The sequence below is a fragment of the Aythya ferina genome (assembly GCF_964211825.1).
Source record: "Aythya ferina genome assembly, chromosome: 12".
In the NCBI taxonomy this organism is placed as follows: domain Eukaryota; kingdom Metazoa; phylum Chordata; class Aves; order Anseriformes; family Anatidae; genus Aythya; species Aythya ferina.
In genome coordinates this window covers 284,563-306,647 of record NC_140308.1, presented here as the reverse complement: position 1 = coordinate 306,647, position 22,085 = coordinate 284,563, and the positions used below count along the sequence as shown (strand labels likewise).

The following is a 22,085-nucleotide window of genomic DNA, read 5'->3' as shown; positions in this document are numbered from 1 at the left end:
TCATGGTGTAAAATCCTGTCTAAACATTCTTATCTTCATTTAAAGGAGACATTCATTGATTAATTACCAAATTAAGTTACTCTGAACCCAAATCAAAGAGTTTGCTCTAGATTTTGCAACAGTTAGATTAAATAATTTTAAACTGATTTGCAAGTGATGCTGTTTTTACCTTATACAAGGCTTTGTTTTCAATTCTGCCATGCTTATATGCCTTTCATTGCATCCTTTTTCCATTTCTCATTCATTCTTCCAGTTTCCTGTCTCTTGTCTTCCCTTCTCACCCTCCAATGTTGTAGCTTTTTTTTCTTCTTCTCCATTTTTCTCCACTGTCACTGGCAATTTATTAGTGGTCTTCTGGTCTCCAAATCAGTGTGCATGTGCTTAAACCTTAGTATTCAAAGTCAATTTACCATTTAAACTTTAATGTTGAAGCTACGATGTTTAACTTGAATGTAATATTACCTTATGTTGTCCTATAAAGTTAGTATTAGAGTCTTTTCTATTAAAAGAGTCCCTTTTTGATGGCTTGCCACTTCTTTACCCACTTTAAAATTATATTTTCTATGTTCTGTTTTTGTCTTGGAATTATTTTTTGGTTTGATTTCTTGGGAAAAAAAAAAAAAAAAAAAAAAAAAAAGAACATTTCTTCAAAAAATGAGTTTAATAGAAAAAAAAAAGAAAAAGTGCATGGCTTGTTCAAGACTGGAGGGCCACCTTACAGATATTTTCTTGAAAAACTCAAAAGCATCTGTGCTTCAGTGTAAAGACCTCAAAATTTTTGCCAGAATATTTTAGCAAGGTGCTGCACTTTGCCTTTAGATTTAGCCTTAACTTAAAAATTTCTTAACCTCCCGTCCTGTTGGCAATGCGTGTCTCCATTCCCTGCGTGTGTACTCTATTCTCATACGAGCACAGTAGTACCACACCCTGCCTGCATTCCCAGACTGCAATTGGGCATTCATGATTCAGTCCAGCCTTTTTGTGCATATGCCTTACAATCTTACTCTCTGATTATATGCTGCAGCAGTTAGGTCATGGATTGATTATTGCTTTCTGAATGGACCAAATGTATAGCAGAGACGGTTGCAGTCTGTGGGACTTCTCACCCAACTGTTGTGGAAACCTGGAAGTGTTAATGAATGACAGACAGTGGCCAAAGATGTGAGAGATAAAAGGAAATATTGACTGATTAACTTTTCTGTGTATATTGTCCAACTTGTGAATGGATGAGTCCAGGATAGTATATGGTCATTAGCTGGAGTCTATCATATGCTTATACAGAAGGGCCCAAATTATACTGACAACCTAAAGTATACCATATCCAATGTTCTATTAGTATCTTCTAATTGTAGCATTTTTTCTTAAAAAAGTTCTATTCTAGGCACTATTTTTAAATTAAGAAATGAAACCTTTTCTTGTGCATGCTTCCACACTTAGTCCAGCTAATGAAAACTGCAAGGGTGAGGCATTCTTTGAAAGCCTTCCTCAGTAGTTAATGTTAGCAGAGACACCAGAGCATTCTCCTGGCTATTAATCTACAGATAATAGAAGGTCCATTTCTTAAGTACACACAGAAAAGGAGAAGAAGAAATACTGGCTATGACACAAAATGAATTGTCTTTCTCCATGCCCTTGTAACCTAGGGCATGTAGTGCAGTCTGCCAGCCATTGCGTTACAGATTTAAAAGTGCTGGAATCTCTCAGTTCTTTAGCAGGTTGCCTGATGGATTGGTGAGTAATGTACTTGAAGAGTGCATTACTAAGCCCCAGACTAATGGCTAGCTCTTGCCCATGGCTTTTGCTATAGATCATTCATTGTACTATTCATAAGCTCTCTGCCAGTCTGTGTCTGGCACTTGTGCTGCTGCTGTTAACACCATTTTCCTGATGAATTCTGCACAAACATCCCCCACATTTTCAGAAGGCAGGTAGTAAACAAGAAGAAAAGAGTGAGTCATAGTTCTCCAGCAATTCTCCTCATGCTCTTTTGGAAGACATGTAAAGGATAAGCTGATGGACGTGGTACTCATTGGCTCAGTATTACTTAGGCCTGTAAAAAACACTTGGGTTTTTGCACGCCTCGGGGTATCTTGCCATCCTTTAATGAGGAAGTTTGCTTTCCTGAGAACACTGATGTTCCAGATCACAGTGAGTAAGACAGAAAGGCAACTGCGTTGCTGAGTATAGCTCTTCATAAAGGAGCTAGTTAGTTTCTCTGATGTGTATTCTGCTGTGCTAGAAAGAGATGCCTGGAGGTAATTGTAAAGTTTTGGCCATTGTGTGAGTTAAATGAGGTCCAAGCTTCACAGAAAAGACCATGTCCAGGGCTGACCTGTGGGCTGGCTTTGGTGAACAAGGCTGGTGTGTGCAGAGGTCTCGGAATGAGTTGCCCTGCTTTCAGTCCCCAGCCAAGCTTTGAAAGTTGTCCTCTTTCTTTAGACTTTAGGAAAACTGCCCAGGAGCTGTGGCTCCCTGGTGTGGTTGAAACTAGCTGGACATCTCCCAGCTCTTTTCACTTGGAGCATGGCACAACCATGTGAAATAGCAATCGTCAGCTCATAGCTTGAACCAGTGACCCAGCCCACCTCCTGATGTTTGAGCTATCCAGGACCCTTTCCAATTCCTGAATCTAGTAGCTTTGCTGGTAGAGAAGGTTTAAGCTTTGTTCTGTTATTCTGTGTTCTTTGGCTTAACATTTTTGCAAGTTACTTAAAAATAAACTTCTACAGTTCTTTATTAGTGTATTCCTGATGAGCTTATGAAAGGGATAAAGTCTTCATGCTAACGGTTTCTTCAACAGTAATCGTAAACTTTACTGCTTAAACTGCACATCAGAAATAAAATTGTAAAAACAATGCTGGTGAGGAAAATTATCCAGTAGACAGCAAGCCATGGAACTAGAAATAGCAAACTGAGCAAGAAACACTTTACATTTTCTAGTTTACTCCACGTGTAAGAATGTTGTGCATTTTGAAGGGATAGTTGTAATGGCATCAATGCATTCAGGGTGATAGACATTTTATTCTTGTATAGAAATACCTGTTTTTACAAGGGCTATTTTTCTGTATACACTTCAAAAATGGCTTCAGCACCTTTTCATTGCCCCAAGCAGAAAGCGAATTCTGGTTCTTTGTAGTATGCACATTAATTCAACAACCAAAAGTCTCAGGGTATTTTGCACACAGAAATAGGTGGAGGATGTAAAGGGTTTCAGACAAAGACAATGCTGCTGGAAAAAAAAAAAAATACTATAAAAACAGAAATTCCCAGTGAGTATTGTCAATCAGCTTATTTGCATGCTCTTTTGGAAGATGTTTCTAGTAATAAAGCGTCATCAGTTTGTTATTTCTCTTGACCAATCTTTCTCAACCTCCCTATAGAAAATCTTGTAGTGGCCTATATTTAAGTGAGAATATCCTCTGCTTGTATCCCATCTTCTAGCTTGAGTTTTCTTTCTTTAACAAGCACAACAGCATGCTGCTCTATCTTCAAAGAGGAAATTAATTCCGTCCGCAAAAGGGTCAAGTGCTAGAAAGTGCATAGCAATGCAGTTTGCATGGCAGGATCCAGGAGATATGATGCTAATAAGATTCTAAGATGAGAACAGCAGACTGGCTCTAGGGATTCAGATGAAGGGTTCTGTAAATTTTAAAAGAAATGGTCTCCAAAAACTAATGATGTCTGCTTTCCAATTCATTAATAATGTGGAGCGGGGAGATGGGAGTGAGAAGCAGGCCATGCTTTGAAATATCAAAATGTAACAAGGAAAAAAACAGTGAGAACTCATCTCATTGGGGTCATAAAGCTGGGAGAAACAGGCAGGCTGCAGGGAAACATAGTGTCAGTGCCTAGAGGGGAGGAAATTGCACTGTATGTTCTGCTATGTGTAATTTATGCACAGACTCTTTGCCAATGTTGATGTAAAAAATTCTATGCTGAAAAGGATGTTGCTGTATTGACAGAGCTTTTTCAATGTTCTTGTTTAAGGTGACTTACTACCTGGGATGTCTGATGGATTTTAAAATGCATCTGAATTGTCTTAGCATATTTACAAATGACTCTTTGTAAACCTTCCCCTTCACCTTTTTGCATTGCATTCACGAAACTGAGTAACAAGAACCTGAACCTTGTTTGTAGTTAATAGTGGAAGAAAACCCCTCAGGCAAAGCCTAATGAACCAAGAGCAATTCTGAGCTTTCCTCTGTAATATCTGGAGAGACTGTGCCTTTCCAAGGGCTGCCTGGACACATCGTGTGACCTTGCTGCTTTACATCATTAAAATTTCCCATTACTGCTATAGTGTTTGCATGGAGGTGCTATTGTGCAGATATTATGCCAGAGTCTCTCCCTTATGCATGCAGAGTTTGCAGCTAATAGAAAATGTCTGTGCTTGAACAGTTTCCAGAGTGGGAAGGTGTGCAGCAGGAGGATTTAGCTCTGACTTTTATTTTGACAAGGCTATTATGATTTGCAGAGCAAGGTTAAGGTTTTCCTCCTAGTTCCTCTTTTTTTTTTCTGTGTGCTATTTTCCCATCTCGCCTCTAAACCTCCCATCAGCGAGGACTGGAGAGGTTCTGGGGAGCCCTTCCCGGCGGTGCTCGGGTGCCAGCCCCATGCCTGCAGAGCTGCTGCTGCAGGACACTGCTCCTGCTGCGCTGACAAACGGCACACCCCAGGTGCAGCCCGGACCTGCCACAGGTGCTGTGCTGGCCCCCTCATACTGGGCACTCTCCTAGGCCCAGGTGTTTGATGGGGTATTTTTGAACCACAGTAAGACTGGCCTCCTTTGTTTGCTGTATTTGGTTTCCCTGACACTTTTTTCCTGTGGTCTGCTTCCACAGTTTCCAGGTCCCATCTGTTTTCTTAAGCTTGAGTCACGTTATCTCAGCAGCAAGTCATTCTCACGACAAATGATTTCTCTCAGGTACACAAGCAGGAGTTCAAAGGAGTGTTTAGTAAGTGGTACTGCGTGCTTGGGTACCCTGTCTACTCAGAAGAGTGGTCTTCATGAGGGCTTCTGCTGAGCTGCAGAGGCAAGTGGCTCAGCCGAGAGTCTGGGATGTGGTGGGCAGTCTCTGGGAAATAGCTCACAGCATCTGGCCAGGAGGATGGAGACGAGTTTTGTCTCCTTGCTAAAGCCACAGCCATGGAAGTAGGTGATGTGGGGCTCTGCAAGCATGTTCTCAGAGCAGGTTTTTCTTCCTATGGTTATCAACACTTTGTATTTTTTATCCAGATACCACGAGGTCCTCAGTATTGCCAGGTATTCTCCAATTGTTCCTACAGCAAACCATGAATGCATTGGCACTAACTTCAAAAGCCACAGCCCTCACCTTTGTTTTTTTTCTGAATATTCGTGGTCTCCAGTGATCATAAATCAGCCTGACTTTACAGGCTTTCCCATGAACTGCAGGGATGATATAGCCATGTGTATCAAATCTTCCACTTTCCTCATATTTATGTTTCAAATGCTTCCTTGGAGAAGAGCTGAGGAATTTGTTTCCTCGGGAAATCTCAAGATCAATTGATAACAAATTTCTTGAAGGTTTTCCAGTGAAGTTCCTGCTTGTTATTCAGTTTCTCAGCACAAGGTCACAGAATGACTTGCCTGCAGCCACACAGTCGGTCAGCGGAGCAGACAAGTTCACAGCTGCTTCAGTGGAGATACATTGTGTACATCGGGACTGTTTCATGGCATTGGTACCGATATAAAAAGCAGCTGTTTTATGGAGGCCTTTTTTGTTGATGTTCTTAATGAAGACATTTAGCAACTGAGTTGTTTTTTGTCAGAGATCTTCCAACAGAAATCATTCTGGATTGGAACATGGTAGCAACATGACCATAACTACCAGGACCTTGGCATGAGCAGTTATTTTCTTAAGGTCTTTGCTTGTGGTGAAGGGAAAATGAGACAGCATTCCAGTGTTAAATGTAAAGATTTCATAAACCCAAATTTCCTGAGTTCTGTACGCAAACTAGACTGATGTGTGACGTCCATCTCACCCTGCCAAAGTTATGCATTTCTTTCTGATTTGTATCAGTTTATTGCTGACAGTTTTTTCCAAACCTTTATCTGAGAGATGAAATAAATACCAGGGTGTTGTTTTTTTTTTTTGCTGGAGGAAAAAAAAATCCAAGTTTTCTGTCTTCAAAACCTAAAACTTCTGTTATAAATTGGGGACCTACTGCTGGACATATTTCACAGTCTTCCATAGTGACAAACATGTCCTGTCCTCATCAACCTGGAAGAGCCTAAAAAAGAACTACAAATTGAGACATCTAAGTTTCTGCAAATCTAGGAGTGAGACACCTATAACTGTGTCACACAGGTTCCAAACAGCCTGTATAATCCTTTTGAAATGCAGTAGGAGGCTCTAGAAACCAATGAACTCTCTAATATTCTGGGTGTTGCACTGGAACCTGTTCTTCAGGTGAGAAGCCCTGCTCTAGGTGACCCTGCTTGAGCAGGGGGGTTGGACCAGATGATCTCTGGAGGTCCCTTCCAACCTCAAACATTCTGTGATTCTGTGTTTCTTTCCCCCTGTGCTGTAGTTTCCACTGCAGCACACTAGGTTTTTTTGTGCTTGCAGTATCAGTTAAGGTTATATGCATTCTTTGCGCGTGCAGCAGACAAAGTAGACAAAAATATTGGAAATATAATACCTGTGATTTTAGTCTCACAGTACCCTGCTTATAGAGAGCTACAGTCATGTTTCTCATCTTGTAGCTATTCTTTGCAGTCCAAAAGACTTCCTCTCGTGGAATAATAATCCTCAGTAACCCCAAATACACTGTCCTGAGCATTTTAAAATGGCATCTCTAATTAGAGAAGACATTTGTGCATCTGTGATGCTGGAAGTCATCTCACACGCCAGTGACATCACCTGTAAGCTTATTGTAGCAGAAACCAGGCTTAACCTGCCTGGCTCACATACCCTCTGAACTGTCAGAAAAGACACTCTTTGGTCTGCACTTAGGCATTTGATTTAGTTCTGATACACAGCTCCTTGCAAAAGACACTGTTAGGGAAGCACCAGCTGTTTCACTTCTGTAAGCAGATAGCTCCTGCCCTCCTTCACCAGGGCTTAGCTGTTAGGAGCATGAGACATTTCAACAATTGCCTCTGCTGCACCAATTTATAAAGCAAGTTCTTCTTGCATGGCTGTAGGGTAACAGAAAAGCAGGGGTACAAGAAAGACATGAAGAACTGTTACCTATCCATCCTCATATCCTCAAGTGTGCCAGACCTGACAGGTGTGGTGTATAATCTAGTAGTGAAGGCTTCTGAGGATGGAGATCTCATGAATCTGCAGCCTGAAACAATGAATTCCAGGTCTAAATATTATTTCCTCTAAAAAACTTTTCCTAATCTCTTACCAAATATAATTTAAGACCATGACTATTTGTGCTTTCTGTTGCTGGCATGGGGAAAGTATTGTGATCTCACTGTTTGCAGGAGTCATGTTTTTATTTATTTGAAGAGGAAATTCCCTCAGTTGTTCTTTCTTCAACCTAACCAAATGAATTTGTCGGCTGAATATGAGCCAGCAGTGTGCTCAGGTGGCCAAGAAGGCCAACGGCATCCTGGCTTGTATCAGGAACAGCGTGACCAGCAGGGCTAGGGAGGTGATCGTCCCCCTGTACTCAGCTCTGGTGAGGCCGCACCTCGAGTACTGTGTTCAGTTTTGGGCCCCTCGCTACAAGAAGGACATCGAGGTGCTTGAGCGGGTGCAGAGAAGGGCGACAAAGCTGGTGAGGGGCCTGGAGAACAAGTCCTACGAGGAGCGGCTGAGGGAGCTGGGCTTGTTCAGCCTGGAGAAGAGGAGGCTCAGGGGCGACCTTATCGCTCTCTATAGGTACCTCAAGGGAGGCTGTAGCGAGGTGGGGGTTGGCCTGTTCTCCCACGTGCCTGGTGACAGGACGAGGGGGAATGGGCTTAAGTTGAGCCAGGGGAGTTTTAGGTTAGATGTTAGGAAGAACTTCTTCACTGAAAGGGTTGTGAGGCATTGGAACAGGCTGCCCAGGGAAGTGGTGGAGTCACCATCCCTGGAAGTCTTCAAAAGACACTTAGATGTAGAGCTTAGGGATATGGTTTAGTGGAGGGCTGTTAGCGTTAGGTTGGAGGTTGGACTCGATGACCTTGAGGTCTCTTCCAACCTAGAAAATTCTGTGATTCTGTGAATTCCTTCACCTCCTCCCTTAGGGTTCATGTTTCCAGATCTCAGTTCATTTGCACCATTCACCTCTGGTAATGTTAAATTTATTAACCTGGTAATAAAGCCCGGCTAGCTCAGTCGGTAGAGCATGGGACTCTTAATCCCAGGGTCGTGGGTTCGAGCCCCACGTTGGGCGCCAAAAAAGACTGTCGTGGTTCCGCTCGAGTGGGCAGCCGAGCTCCACCTCCTCCCCCCGAGCGGCGCAGGGGAACGGGGAATGGGGGTTATGGTCAGTCTACAGCACTTCTTCTCTGCCGCTCCTTCTCGGTCACTCTCGTCCCCTGTGCTGTGGGGTCCCACCCACGGGATGCAGTCCTTGATGAACTGATCCGGCGTGGGCTTCCCACAGGCAGCAGCTCTTCCAGAACTGCTCCAGATATGGGTCCGTACCACGGGGTCCATCCCTCAGGAGAAAACTGCTCCAACCTGGCTCCCCTACGGGCAGCAGCTCCTGCCAGATCACCTGCTCCTGCGTGGGCTCCTCTCCACGGGCTACAGGTCCGGCCCGGAATCTGCTCCGGCAGGGGTCTTCCACAGGCGGCAGCCTCCATCAGTGCAGGGCCACCTGCTCCACCGTGGTCTCCTCCACGGGCTGCAGCGTGGAACCCTGCTCCACCGTGGTACTCCATGGGCTGCAGGGGGACATCCTGCTTCACCATGGTCCTCACCACAGGCCGCAGGGGACTTCTGCTCCGGCGCCTGGAGCACCTCTCCCCCTCCTTCTACACTGACCTTGGTGCAAGGCTGTTCTCCCACTCCCTTGACTCTCCCGGCTGCTGTGTGGCGCAGCGTTTTTTCCCTGTCTTAAATATGCTCTCACAGAGGCGCAAAACAACATCGCTTATTGGCTCGGATCTGGAAAACAATGGGGCCCTTCCCAAACATGGGGCAGCTTCTAGATCTTTCTCACAGAAACCACCCCTATGGCTCCATGCTACCAAAACCTTGCCACGTAAACCCACTACATTCCACCCCTCGCCTCTGTTAAAAACATATTTAAGACTACTCACAACATACTCTCACTTTACAATTATCACAACAACCTTCACAAACTTCACTTACATCAAAAAGAAAAAGAATTCACCACACCAAAATAAACATAACATCATCACAGCACCGACAAGGTGGACATTTTACACACACACCACCCCTCGTCCCTTCACCACACTAACATATCACAGTTACTGCTTTCTTAAATTCTTCACAACTTGTACATTCCTAACAATCATCCTGCACATATTTTTGCCCGTTACTTCTACTAACTATCATCCTTATCTCAAATTCCTTGAGCCCCACGTTGGGCGCCAAAAAAGACTGTCGTGGTTCCGCTCGAGTGGGCAGCCGAGCTCCACCTCCTCCCCCCGAGCGGCGCAGGGGAACGGGGAATGGGGGTTATGGTCAGTCTACAGCACTTCTTCTCTGCCGCTCCTTCTCGGTCACTCTCGTCCCCTGTGCTGTGGGGTCCCACCCACGGGATGCAGTCCTTGATGAACTGATCCGGCGTGGGCTTCCCACAGGCAGCAGCTCTTCCAGAACTGCTCCAGATATGGGTCCGTACCACGGGGTCCATCCCTCAGGAGAAAACTGCTCCAACCTGGCTCCCCTACGGGCAGCAGCTCCTGCCAGATCACCTGCTCCTGCGTGGGCTCCTCTCCACGGGCTACAGGTCCGGCCCGGAATCTGCTCCGGCAGGGGTCTTCCACAGGCGGCAGCCTCCATCAGTGCAGGGCCACCTGCTCCACCGTGGTCTCCTCCACGGGCTGCAGCGTGGAACCCTGCTCCACCGTGGTACTCCATGGGCTGCAGGGGGACATCCTGCTTCACCATGGTCCTCACCACAGGCCGCAGGGGACTTCTGCTCCGGCGCCTGGAGCACCTCTCCCCCTCCTTCTACACTGACCTTGGTGCAAGGCTGTTCTCCCACTCCCTTGACTCTCCCGGCTGCTGTGTGGCGCAGCGTTTTTTCCCTGTCTTAAATATGCTCTCACAGAGGCGCAAAACAACATCGCTTATTGGCTCGGATCTGGAAAACAATGGGGCCCTTCCCAAACATGGGGCAGCTTCTAGATCTTTCTCACAGAAACCACCCCTATGGCTCCATGCTACCAAAACCTTGCCACGTAAACCCACTACATCCAGCTGCTGCACTAATCCTTTGAAGTGCACTGCCCCACACTGGGTACCATGTTTCAGTTGGGGATCAAGCACGAGGGTGACATCACATGCTGTGCGGGCTACAACCTGTTCATTCATCCAATATAACATTTTATTTTTTCACAACAGTGCAATATCATTAGCTTCTGTTTGTATGGGTCCACATTAGTACTAGCCCTTCTCAATAAGTCTGTCACTTTAGTGTGTGCCCAATAACTCATATTTCATGTGTCATCACATAATATGCAGCTTGGAGATGAGGAATCCTGCAGTAAGAGGAGATGAGCAGTGGGATGAACATGTCTACACCCTTCAAGTTCATATAGTGTGTCAGAATGTAGGAGTGTCAGGCAGGAAAGATTTATATAGGCTGAGCTGTCGACTTATAGATCTACTTGTTTCATCACAGAACCTTGAATTTTCTATTGAGGAGGGAATTCAGAGATCTGTCAGAGTGATCATGTCTTGATGGTACTCATCCATTGCCTTATGATCCTTATTCTGCTCCTTTTCACTCATGCAGTGTTTCCCCGGCAGATCCCTTCTAGCATGTAACACCAAGCAGGACTCTCTGATTATTCCTCATGACGTGTTTAAAAATGCCTAGATCCACAGTAGCCATGCTGTATAAAATATCTCGTGACAAGTGAGCTCATTTCAGATAACAAACGAGATTTCTGTGGAAATTTGTGCCAGACCAATACACTGCCAGGCCAGCACAGCTGAGTGGCCAGCCCCAGGCCAGCCAGCATGTGAACACTGGCACCTGTGCAGCTCCCGCAGCTGTACCTGGGGACAGGGATTTATGTTTTTTGCTACAAACACTTTTTCAAATCTAATTATGCAACTTTTAGTACTATGAATTGCTAATCTGTGGGAGATAGATCTACAATGAGCTTTATAAATAACTGCAGAATGAAATGCACCATTTCTTCCTGATCATAACTCCTGTGCTCTGCTTCCACCCTCGTTTTCAGGTGAATCTCAGATTCTCTGTGCTGAAGCTAGTTCTTACCACTACTGCCCTCCACAAACATCTCTTCTCAGTACTGAGTCAAACCCTGAGAGTCTCTCAGCCTAAGCCAGGAGGGCAGAGGCAGGCAGAGGGGTGTTTGTTGTGCCAGGCAGTCCTGTTTGGAGATGAACACAGTAACACATTTCTTGAGTTTACCATTCTGAAACAGAAGAGTAACTCCAGATATCTGTTGCAAGAACAGGGTCATGCTTCTGGTGCCCCATGGGGCCCCAATGTGTGGATCAGCTGCAAGCTGCCAGGGCCCCTCCACTGCAGGGAAGAGACATTGGTCCTCACCGAAACCAAATGATGGTAATGTCTAGACCAGGCCCCATCTGGGAGCACAGAGACCACAGCGACTGGCTTTACTGCAGATAAAGATAGGCCTTGAATTCCACAGCAGGACTCTGTTCTTATGACAGATACCCAAAGGCAGATTTTCTTTTAATTAAATATGAAAATCTATAATGCAGTCAGCATGGCGCATCTTGGTATGTTTATTTTTATACCTCATTTATTTGCTTTTGTTCTCAACATATGCTTTCATTATGAGAGAGATTTTTATACTGACCATCTGTGCATTATGAATGAATTTAAGTTAAAACTGGAGGAGCTGGGGAGTGGCATAGAGGTCAGTTGTCTTTTTTAATATCTCAGTGGAAATGGGTGTCATTCACAGTTGTGGAATGAACACAAACTAGTCTTTCTTAAAATAATACTGAAATTGTAAAGTTGATACTTTTAAACTGTTCTCTTTAGGTTTCAGGATTAACAGACATTTGAGATTAGTGAAATATTTCATACCTTGTGTACTTATCATTTCATTTTCTGTCTCTACATTCAGAAAATATTTATTGTTTCAGTAATATTCTGCCTTCATTTTAATATTTCTTTCTGCAGCCAAAGGGTTAAAAAAGCATTTAATTTGCCCAGCTCCGAAGGTGATGACATTTATCTGTGTGTTTGTGTGACTGTAACTGCAGTTCTGTATCCTGTCCATTTCCAAGGCCCAGGGAATATATTAGATATCACCAGGCAGAGCCCTCTGGATGTCATGAAAACAAGAAGGGAGCTTGAGCTTGCCAAACCCTGTCTGGCATAGTTACCTAGACCGGTACTTGTCTGCAAAGGGCTGCTGCTTTCTCTGTTCGTATTTCTGCTCTGCCGGTCCTCTTGGTATGGTTTGAAATGATGAAGCATCCCATACACACCTTCCTGCTGAGCAGGGTGCAGGTGTGGCAGGAGGGTTGCCAGTGTGAGCCCTGCAGCGTCTGTAGGTAGCACACGGTGGTGGAAGAGCTCAGTGCCTCTGCAGCCCTGCAAGGAAACTGGAAGCACTGGTTTCCAGCTCTCCCCCTCTCTGCCATGGGGCAGACTTAGGGACATCACGGAACCAAGTGGAGCAGCACCAGTAGGGTGGGCAGCTGCAGTGGGGAACCACAGCGTTTGGTCTTGCAGGGATTCAGAACTCTGTGGAGGTGGCTGTTTGGCAGAACCACCGCAGGAGTCTCTGCCTGAGTGTCATGACTCCTTCAAGCTTTTAATTCCTCTGCATCTCCCAGCTTTTACTCCTCCTTCCTCTTTGCCTTGTTATTTTTCCTTTTGACCACTTTTCTATGCTCTTAGGTCAAGGGCTTGCCCTGTGGAAAGAAAAAGCTTAGCCGAAAATTAAGAGGTTTAATCAAAGCTTCTCCAGACAGCATGAACAATCAGCAAACATTGAACTGGACAAAATGAAAGGCCATTCAGATGGAAACAGAAGGGGCCCACAGATCTCCCTTAACAAAGAACTTGATGCCATTTCCACCACCCCATGTGCCACACATTACTGCAGAGGTTGTGGGTGAAGCCTGGGGAGGTGGGCAGTGGTGGGGCAAGGGCACCATCACATAACATTTCCTCTCTCAGAAACTACAGCTGATGCCAGTGCTGTTGGCGATATGTCCAGAGGCTGCAGGAATTCACAGGGAAAGAGCTTCTCTGTCCTGTGCCCCACTCTCAGGATATGCTCACCTGCCTCAGGCTCTGGCTGTGCCCTGAGTGCCACCCTACCCCCTCATGAAAGGATGAATGTGATGAAAGCAGCAGCAGAGGTGGGGCAGCTTTCCTGAGCTCACAGGCTCACAGGTGTGGCTCCTCCTTGAGGCACTAGAGAAGAAACATCCATCCCTGGTGGATACAAGCCCCCAAGTACCCCTGCACTGCAGGTTCAATCCCAAGGCCCTAGGTGCCAAGTCATCAGACACAGCCAGCTTGAGCACTGCGCTGTGGGAGCAGCCCTGGGAGCTTGGCAGTGGGGTGCAGCTGGGACAGGCGTACTCTGCTTGTTGCAAGAACTGCACTATATTCCTTTCTAACAAAAAGTGTGCATTTCCTGTCCTTTCATATGCCATTTGGCTGCATGGCATCGTGTGCCCCATACTAAGCATGTGAATGCTTAGGTACATAGGCCCTGCCGAAAGTGAGATGGTTCCCCTCCATTTCCCACCCAAAAGAAAAACGTGTTCGCATCTCATCAGGCAGCTGCCAGAGCCATTATCTGCTAACTGGATGGCCTCTCCCTTCGGCTGCTGGCTCAGCACCCACAGTTGCAGCAGCACTCCCTTCGCTGTGCTTGCAGAGGTAGGATTGGGATTTGCACCCCCAAGGTCTGGGTGGTGCCTTGTAAAGAAATGCGTGCTGTGAGAGCCTGCTGCCTGCTACCCCTCCAGACATGGGAGTGGGCATGGTTTTAGTTTGGATGTCCATGTGTGGCATTGAGACTGGCTGCATCAGCCTGCTTAGAGTATAAGTTGTCTGCTTGCAGGAGACCCAGGAGGCCATAGCAAGTGCCTGTGCTCTGCAAAATGCATATACTGTCATTGTCAGCAGTGCCCCGCATACATAGCCATGAGCAGAATATTACAAGTGCTTGCAGGGATTTCTTGGGCTCAAGCTGCTTTTCTGGAAGCAGTTCACCTCTGCCTCACCAGTCTTTGCATCCTTCCTGTTACGGCAGGTGCTGTGCTCTCCTTCGTGCATGCTGTTATTTACTTTGGCAAGAGACCTTGTGAGTGGCAAGCTCCTGATCCTCGGTTTCTCTGATGGTGCTGGTATTTTGCAGCCGAAGCCAAGTAAGGCAGAGACAATGTGCTCAAGCATTCTGTCTGAGGAGAGTTTGGGTGGGGGAGAGCAAAGAAGGCTGTTAGATCTATTGCTGGCAATTTAGATTCAGAGACATTTCATCTGCAGTTCCCTCAAGTGTTGAATTGAATAAAACCAGCAGCAGCAGTGGAAAAAGAGGTGGGGGAAGGGCTCTGAGCACTCTCAGCTAAACAAAAAGAGACAGGCAGCTCATAAAAAAAAAAAAAAAAAAAAAAAAAGAAGGCAAAGAAGAAGGATTGCATCCTTGGGCTGAAAATACAGATTCACAAGGAAGAGAAGAGGACATGTGGCAGAGCCCACCTGGCAGGCAGGGAGGGCCCTGGGCAGGCACTGCTGAAGGCTCCCAGTATTCCTGCAGTGTGAGCAGATCACAAGATTTACTTCTGGGTTTCATGATTTTCCTGGGGCTTTTTTGAAGCTCCAGCCATAGAATCAAGGAGGAAGAGCAGAGTCCCAGGCTTTCTTTGTGTTTTTTTTTTTTTTTTTAAATCTACTTCACCTTCCAGTGCTGCAGGAGTAAAGTGCAAAAGTGAAACCCTCAGGGGTTAATAATTCAGACAACAAACTAACTTAGCAGTTATACTTTTGTCATCTTTTTGACATCTCTCTGCAGATGTCCTGGGTGCCTTCCAGCCAGGGGAGCTGTGCCCATGCCTCTCAGGGTGGCAGCCTGAGGTCCCACTGGGAGACACAGCACCTGCACCAGCTGCTAGCACTGTGCCCACTGCCCAGCCACTGGGAGGAGGGCTTGGGAAGAAAGGGCTGGTCCGCAGCAGGAGCCCAGTCTGAGCAGGACTGCCCAGGCTTCATCTCAGTTTGTGCTCCTCCCAACAAGGTCTCTTCGCCTCCTGAAAAAAAAAAAAAAAAAAAAAAAAAAAAAAGACAGTTGCTTTCTCTGCTGCTCAAGTGGCTTGCTCCCTCCAAACAGCATGCCAGGCTCCGCAGGAGCAAGCCAGGCTCCCCAATGCCACTGGCTTTCCTCATCCTCCAACAAGCGTCATGTTGGCTGAGTGGGGAGTGAGACTTCTCTTCAGGTGCTGCCTTACTGTTTCATCAGGTGCTGTAGTGATTTAATCCAATATTGCTGTACAGAAAACCTCCATATGGCCAGGCCAGCACAGCACTTTTATAAATGCTTACCCAGCAGCAGCACAGCTGTCAGCACCTATTCAGGCACAAGGCAGAGTTTTAACATGTGTTTACTAGCATGTGCTTACTAACATGCCCAAACCATCACCTCTTCCCTGGTGTGGACATTGCATGTGGACAAGATTTGTATATGTTCACAGTCCTGAGTGACCTCATGTGTGCATGGGCTGCCTGCTGCCCGAAGGGCTGCGTGACTCAATCCTTTGCTAGCCCCTTGCATGTCTCAAGCCCCTTTACCTCGCCCATTGCAGGCCTCGTCTGCGTGAGACAGCTAATGGGGGCGCATGGGTGTTTACCAGGGGAGTATCTGGGCTGGGTGAGAGTCCTGCTAGAAAACAGTACAATATCAGAAACTGGTCCACACCAGCTTTTCTATCAATAATGGAGATAGCAGGGCAAGGCAGGGCCTGTTCACACTGCTCAGGTCCCACAGTCACTCGCTCAGACACGGGCATACAAATGGATGCTGGTTTGCAGCAACAGGGAGGCAGAAACCTGGCTGACCCAGCTCTCCACACTGCCCTGACAGAAGGTGTTTAGATGAGGAGCACATGAGGTCGGTCTTCTGCAGCTGACATCCAGCTAGCACCGAGTTAGCCACAGCCGCGCACGGCGAGGCTGAACAGCTCAGGGTGGCTCCTGGGGTCCTGCTGGCTGTGGCTTGGTTGAGCACCATGCTTAAAGTGTCCTCTGCCTTTGCTGGTACTCACGTGGAAGTGCTTGTAAAAAACAAAGGCAAGGATAGGTGAAGAGTTGGGACTTCTCAGGGCAGGCACTGATACCTTTCTTTCAGGTCATTCCAGCTGTAAGACAGGGGTCTTGATTTTGATCTGTCGCAAGGATTTGGGAGCCTGATTACCTACTGCCTGTAAAAGGCTGAAGAAGTCTTACTGTGAATCTAGGACCAAAGAGCAGAGAAAGAAAGGCTGGCTTATGGGCATGTATTATGCTGCCCTGATTTTCTCCCAGTGTTATCGATCTAGCGGCTTGCTAAGATACAGCCCTGCCTGCTGTAGTGGTTTAATTCATTTTTAAGCATCATTATTTTTCATGTTGTGGTCTTCCCCTGCTTGGGGTGCTTCTCATTGCCCATCCCCAAAAATGTCCATTCCTGTCTGTGTTTCATGGCACGCACTGCTCCCACATGTGTGCGTGTGCACACCAGGGAGATGGAGAGGCAGCTTCAGCTACACTAAGCAATTAAACTCCGGTAGCTCAGGGATGAGCAGGAGGCCGTGATTTTCTTTTCCTTTGCAGTAATTGCCTCTGCAATCAGCTTTGATCACCCGAGAGCAGAGGAGATGAGTGCTGCAAGTTGACATCAGTGGTTTTAATATATCCATTTACATATACAGGAGCAGTGCAGCATACAGCTTTCCATAGCGCCTCTGACCTGAAACCATCGCCGCTCCATAGACACCTCATTTAATTTAATACTTCACCGCCACTGCGGAAGCCACAGGATGGGGATGGGAGGGGGGATAATCAAGCCCTCACTCTCTCGCTCTCCGTGAATGTCTGTAGAAATGACATGAAAGTAATTGCTTTTGAAAAGCAAAGCAGAAATGGCACAATTGATTCCACTTAAATGAGAGGAAGAGGGGTGGGGGTGGGGGATGTTCACCCTAAACATGCCACCTTCTTTCCTGCTGCAAGTGAATCGCTTCATGAGGATGAAGGAAAGGTGGGTTCGTCTCCGAGCGGCACACAGGTGAAGGAGGTGAACACAGACAGGCAGCACGGCTTTGAGCAGGATGCATCCTCTTGGCTAACTCAGACCCAAAGGCAGACGCTGCTTTATGAAGCCATATGACATCCCTTGCGCAGGCTTTTCTATTGCTGAGAAGCAGGTAGGGAGCCACATAGCACTGAGCATTCTAGAGTTATTCTGCCTCCCAAACCCACTCGCCTGCCTTGCATCTGGCAGGTGCGTTTGTCCTGCATGCTGAGGAGGCGTCAGTTCCTCTCCGTCTCCAGCCCATCGCAGACCAGCCGTGCAGACACAGCTTTGTGACCCCGAGCCGTCTGAAGCTGCCTGCCGGTGGGTGCCTGTCTACCTGCCAAGGGACAGATCCTGCTCCACGAGCTGCCCTGCTCACACCACCGCCTGTCCCATCGGTGCAGAGGGGAGGCCCCTGGCCTTGCCACCAGCCACCAGGCTGCAACACAAAGATGTTCCTTACTATAGCAGCATACAGGCATGTAAGCACATGAGCTCACACTTACATCCACTCCAAATTTAAATGTTTTCCTTTTTTTTCCGGTGTGCATCACACTGGACAGCTATAACCTTTTTCAATATGGGTTTGAATGGTTTACATGCATCCAGAACATGGCTTGGAGGAATGCAGGCTACTGTGCTGATAACAATGTCTTCAATACAACTTTAATGTAGACATTAAAGTCATTTTATGTTAATTACGTGCAAATTGATTATTAATGTATATATTGAATGTTGACAGCTGGGTGACAGTCTTCAGTAAATATGTTTTACTAATCAGTTAGCATTTAATTAATATCGAAATTCTCTCTAGGTTTAGTAAGACAGTTAGTGAACATTAATTAGGCCCCTGACTGGCTGCATATGTTGCAGGACGTCCATGGTGCTGGCAGGGCACCACCGTGCTCGGTTGCTCCACAGGGTGCAGGCAGGCAGGTGGGCCTGGAGCGGGCTGGGGGCAGCAGTCTGGCCACAGAACAGACAGACACGTGCCCCTTAACAGGGAAGTTTCCAGAAGATGTTTCTTTAGGAGAGCTCCCCGCACACCCCATGCACAAAGCAGCCGAGGGCAGGCACGCTGCAGGGAGCAGAGGTGGTAATGCCATGGCAGGGTTTGTGGTCACGTGCATCAAAGTCGTGGTGATGACAACTGAGGTGATGCCTGCTCAGTGCAACACCAGTCCTGCAGGGCTGGCCAGGCTAGCCATGATGCTAGCTTCGGATGCTCCTCCTCGCCCATTGTTTTGCACTTTCTGTCCTGGGTTTCAAAACCAGTGAGCTGTGTCTGCGCTCAACAGTAGAAGCCTTGGGTTGCTTTCAGTGGTGAGCCAAGGGACGGGGCAGGGGCAACAGGTCTGGGCAAGAGGCAAGGACACAGAGACTTGGCCAATACAGAGCCTGTGGGGCTCTCGGGTCCTCTCTTCTTCCTGGCCCTAGGAAGAGACTTGCATGGTTTTACTCATATATAGCTTATATGGGACCTGTTGATAGGGGAGGAAGGATACGCTAGATCTCTGCTGGAAATCTGTTCTGTGTGTGTTCAGCCTTGTCCCTGCACTGCTGCATGGTGGCACAGGCACTGCTCTCAGTCCAGTCTGATGTCTGATGCAAGATGTCTGTGGTGGTTGTGCCCTGCACATTATCTCGTTAGTGTGGTCGGGTAACTATGGAGTGTCCATTTCCCCGTAAAGCAAGGCTGCTCCCGGTCATCCATGACCAGTGAAAGCAGTATGTTCTTTTCACCTGCAATGGTCATTTTACTGTACATAGAACCCTTTGTTATGGCCAGGCATGGTGCAGCCCCTGCCAGCAGCGCTGCTTCTTAGTGCTGAATTTAAAACACCAAGCGGACCAATTCTGGGGCTATGTGGCCAGTGTTTTCTCTTGCTTCCCCATCACAAGTGGGGCAGGAGCCATGCAGAGCCCATGCTATCAACCCATGCATCTGCACACTCTGGCTGTGCCTGGAGTGGGTGAACAGCATCTCGGAGATGTCCATGGCAGAGGCACCAGGGCCAGTGGCGGGGGAACCGCTCCACCGCAGGGTTGCAGCAGCCCCATCAGTTCTAGCAGATCAATACTTGAGTCTTGTCACGCTAATTGCTCTTTGGTTGACATTCATGATCCTTTCCTGCTCCCTCCCTGTGTAAACTGTGTGTAGCTGGGATGCCAAGAAGTGAAAATGCCAAGCCCTCAGAGCCTGCTGCTGTTCCCTACCCTAGCTGCAGGCACCACGCTCCCTTCCCCTTCACCTCACCCGGGAAGCACCTGGTGGGGTCCTCAGCACACGGCAGAGCTGCAGCATGCAGCCGCATCAGGAGCTGGTTATTCAGCCAGCAGTTACAATAACTGGCTTTGCTTGGCTGCCCTTTGCCCCCCTGGCCCAGCCTGTCTGACACCCCCTCTGTGAGCTGAAGCACCCCATGCAGCTGTCTCCCAGCCTTCCCCAACCCAGGGACACCACTGCTGCCGCAGCGGGCGTCAGATCACACCTACCATATTGGCTTCCTGTCCCCAGAACATCAGGTTTTTGCAGCTATTGTGCATGGGGGGTGTCTCCTCCCGACAATCCCCACCCCCAGCAGCATCAGGCCTGTGCTGTTCAGGGTTTTGTTAAGCCGTTTAGTATTAATTGATTTTTTTTTCCATTTTTTCTTTCTTTCCCTGGGCGGGTCAATAGCTGGATGCTCAAGAGCAGAGGATCTATCAACTGCAGACCAAGCAGAGGGAGAGGCAGGCAGAACTGGAGCAGAAATGCAGCCGGATCCAGCAGCTCAGCCAGGACCTAGAGGCCAGCCACCAGCTGCAAGAGGAAGCTCAGAAGCAGGTAGGGGAAGATGCCAGCACAGTCTAGCTTGGTGGGCCAGGCTGGGAACTTTATTTAATGCATTCACAACGATGGTGGTAATGCGCTGTTTTCATTTAAATGACAGCATAAGGAAGGGCTAATGATGCAAAAGTGGAGTCTGTCAACTCACAGAGAGGAGGGGAAAGTCTGGGGAACCGGGGAGACTGGCTGCAGCTCTGCTGGCTGTAAATAGGTGCTTGGACTGCACTTGATTTGAGGGTGTGACTGCTGTTATGTGCAGAAGTCCTGGATGTTGATCCTATTGCTGATCTCCTCAGAGAGAAGGAAAGAGGGCGGCTGGTACAGAAGAGGAGGGGGAGACCGTGCCTCCCAGGACAGTGCTGTCCTGGCTGGTGGTAACAGCGACATGTAGTCAGCCAGGAGAAAAGGCTTGTTCAGAGCTGTTCAGCTATGATGACATGGATGAAACCCTAAATTTGCTCCAGGACATGCAGACATTTGCAATGGGAGTGCCCTCATTGCTCTGTGGACCTGACAGAGGGCCTGCTGGGCAGTGTTTGTGCCAGTCCTCACTGTGCCATGTCTGTTTGGTCCCCTGCTCTGATAGAGCTCTCTCCTCCAGTCCCTGCATTTCAGAAGCTGCCAGGAGTCAAACAGCTCAGACAGCGTATTCCTTCTGCACATGAATCTGGCTTGGGGGTGTGCGCCATTCGCATGTCTCCTCAGCCACGGGTTTATCTGCCTGCTGTCCACTCGGGCACGTATAGTCATGAATGGATTTTGACAACAAGCTGTGATTCAGATCTACAAGGCAAACACGTTCTTGGATGTGAAGAGAGCAGATCATGAAAATCTGTGCAGCTACTGCTGCTGCACACTGTAGGATTACTTGCTTAACCTGCATCTGTCATCCATGGTACCTGCTTCTAATCTCTTTCAGCACCTCATAATCCAGAAAAATTATGTCTATTTTTAAACTTGGTAGTGAAATATTCCCAGTGTTCTGGAAGACTAAATCTGCCGCCAGGTAGTCCTGATACTATCAGATCCCAGCATGCTGGATAGCAGGAATGAACTCAGCACAGCTGGTCTGTCCAGAATGAGGGCAGCATTTTAGAATCTGGGTGGGTTTTTTCCCCTTGTTGTTTAAAGTGGAAACATTTTGCTTTCCTTAATTTGGTGATAATGAGATATGTTCGTAGCATTTGAAGGAACAGAACTAGATACTGTTCCTTGTACTGCCAAGTCATCCTTTGTTCTCCAAGTGTATATGTGTGTGTGAAGAGACAGCACAGCATGTGGGCAGAATTGCATGTTGCAAGCCTGGTTTCAGATTGCCCACTAGAGAAGGCTGGTTGCTGGCAGTTTGCTTGCTTTTCTCTGCTTGTGTACATGAATGGCAGAGGACAAATGAATCCGTGAGTGCATCAGTGTGTGCCTGCATTTTGTTCTGCATATGTGTATGGGTGACCGTGTATTGATTTGTGTGGGGAGAGCATGATAGGGCAGGAATCACACTTCTGTTGCTCCTTATAGTTACTCTGTCTTACTCCCTTCTCATCCCACCGCACCCCATCCTACCCCCCCCATCCCTTCGATTTGAAGATGCTGAGTTCAGACAAGTCTAGCTGCTTGGTTTGGGTGCGAAAGTGACAGATACAACACACCAGCTCTAAACTTTATCCTACGAAATTCCCAATTACAGTACATTAAGTCCTGTTACATAAAATTCTAACCCTGTTCGGGGTCAGAACAGTGCTCCACCTAGCTCTGTGTCTGACAGCACTTTATACACATGCCTCAGAAAGAGACAAAAAAGGGGAAGGGTTGATATTGCCCCAAGATGCTCTCCCACCTCTCTGGTTAAGGCGTTCCTAA

The 22,085-nt window shown here is 47.3% G+C and overlaps 1 protein-coding gene across 10 annotated transcripts in view; it reads left to right on the top strand.

Annotated features, from left to right (window-relative positions):
- LOC311443089 (uncharacterized protein) overlaps positions 1–22,085 on the top strand; it is a 113,289-nt gene that overhangs the window by 76,858 nt on the left and 14,346 nt on the right. For 9 of the 10 annotated variants that reach the window (XR_014697066.1, XR_014697067.1, XR_014697068.1 and 6 more), the window contains one exon: positions 20,079–20,225. The exons of the other annotated variant lie outside the window; for it this stretch is intronic. Coding sequence is in view for 2 of the 9 variants with exons in the window: in XM_084532972.1 (XP_084389098.1) it covers positions 20,079–20,225 (147 nt within the window). In the remaining 7 variants the exon portion in view is untranslated. The remainder of the gene's footprint in view (positions 1–20,078; positions 20,226–22,085) is intronic. 10 annotated transcript variants of the gene reach the window in all.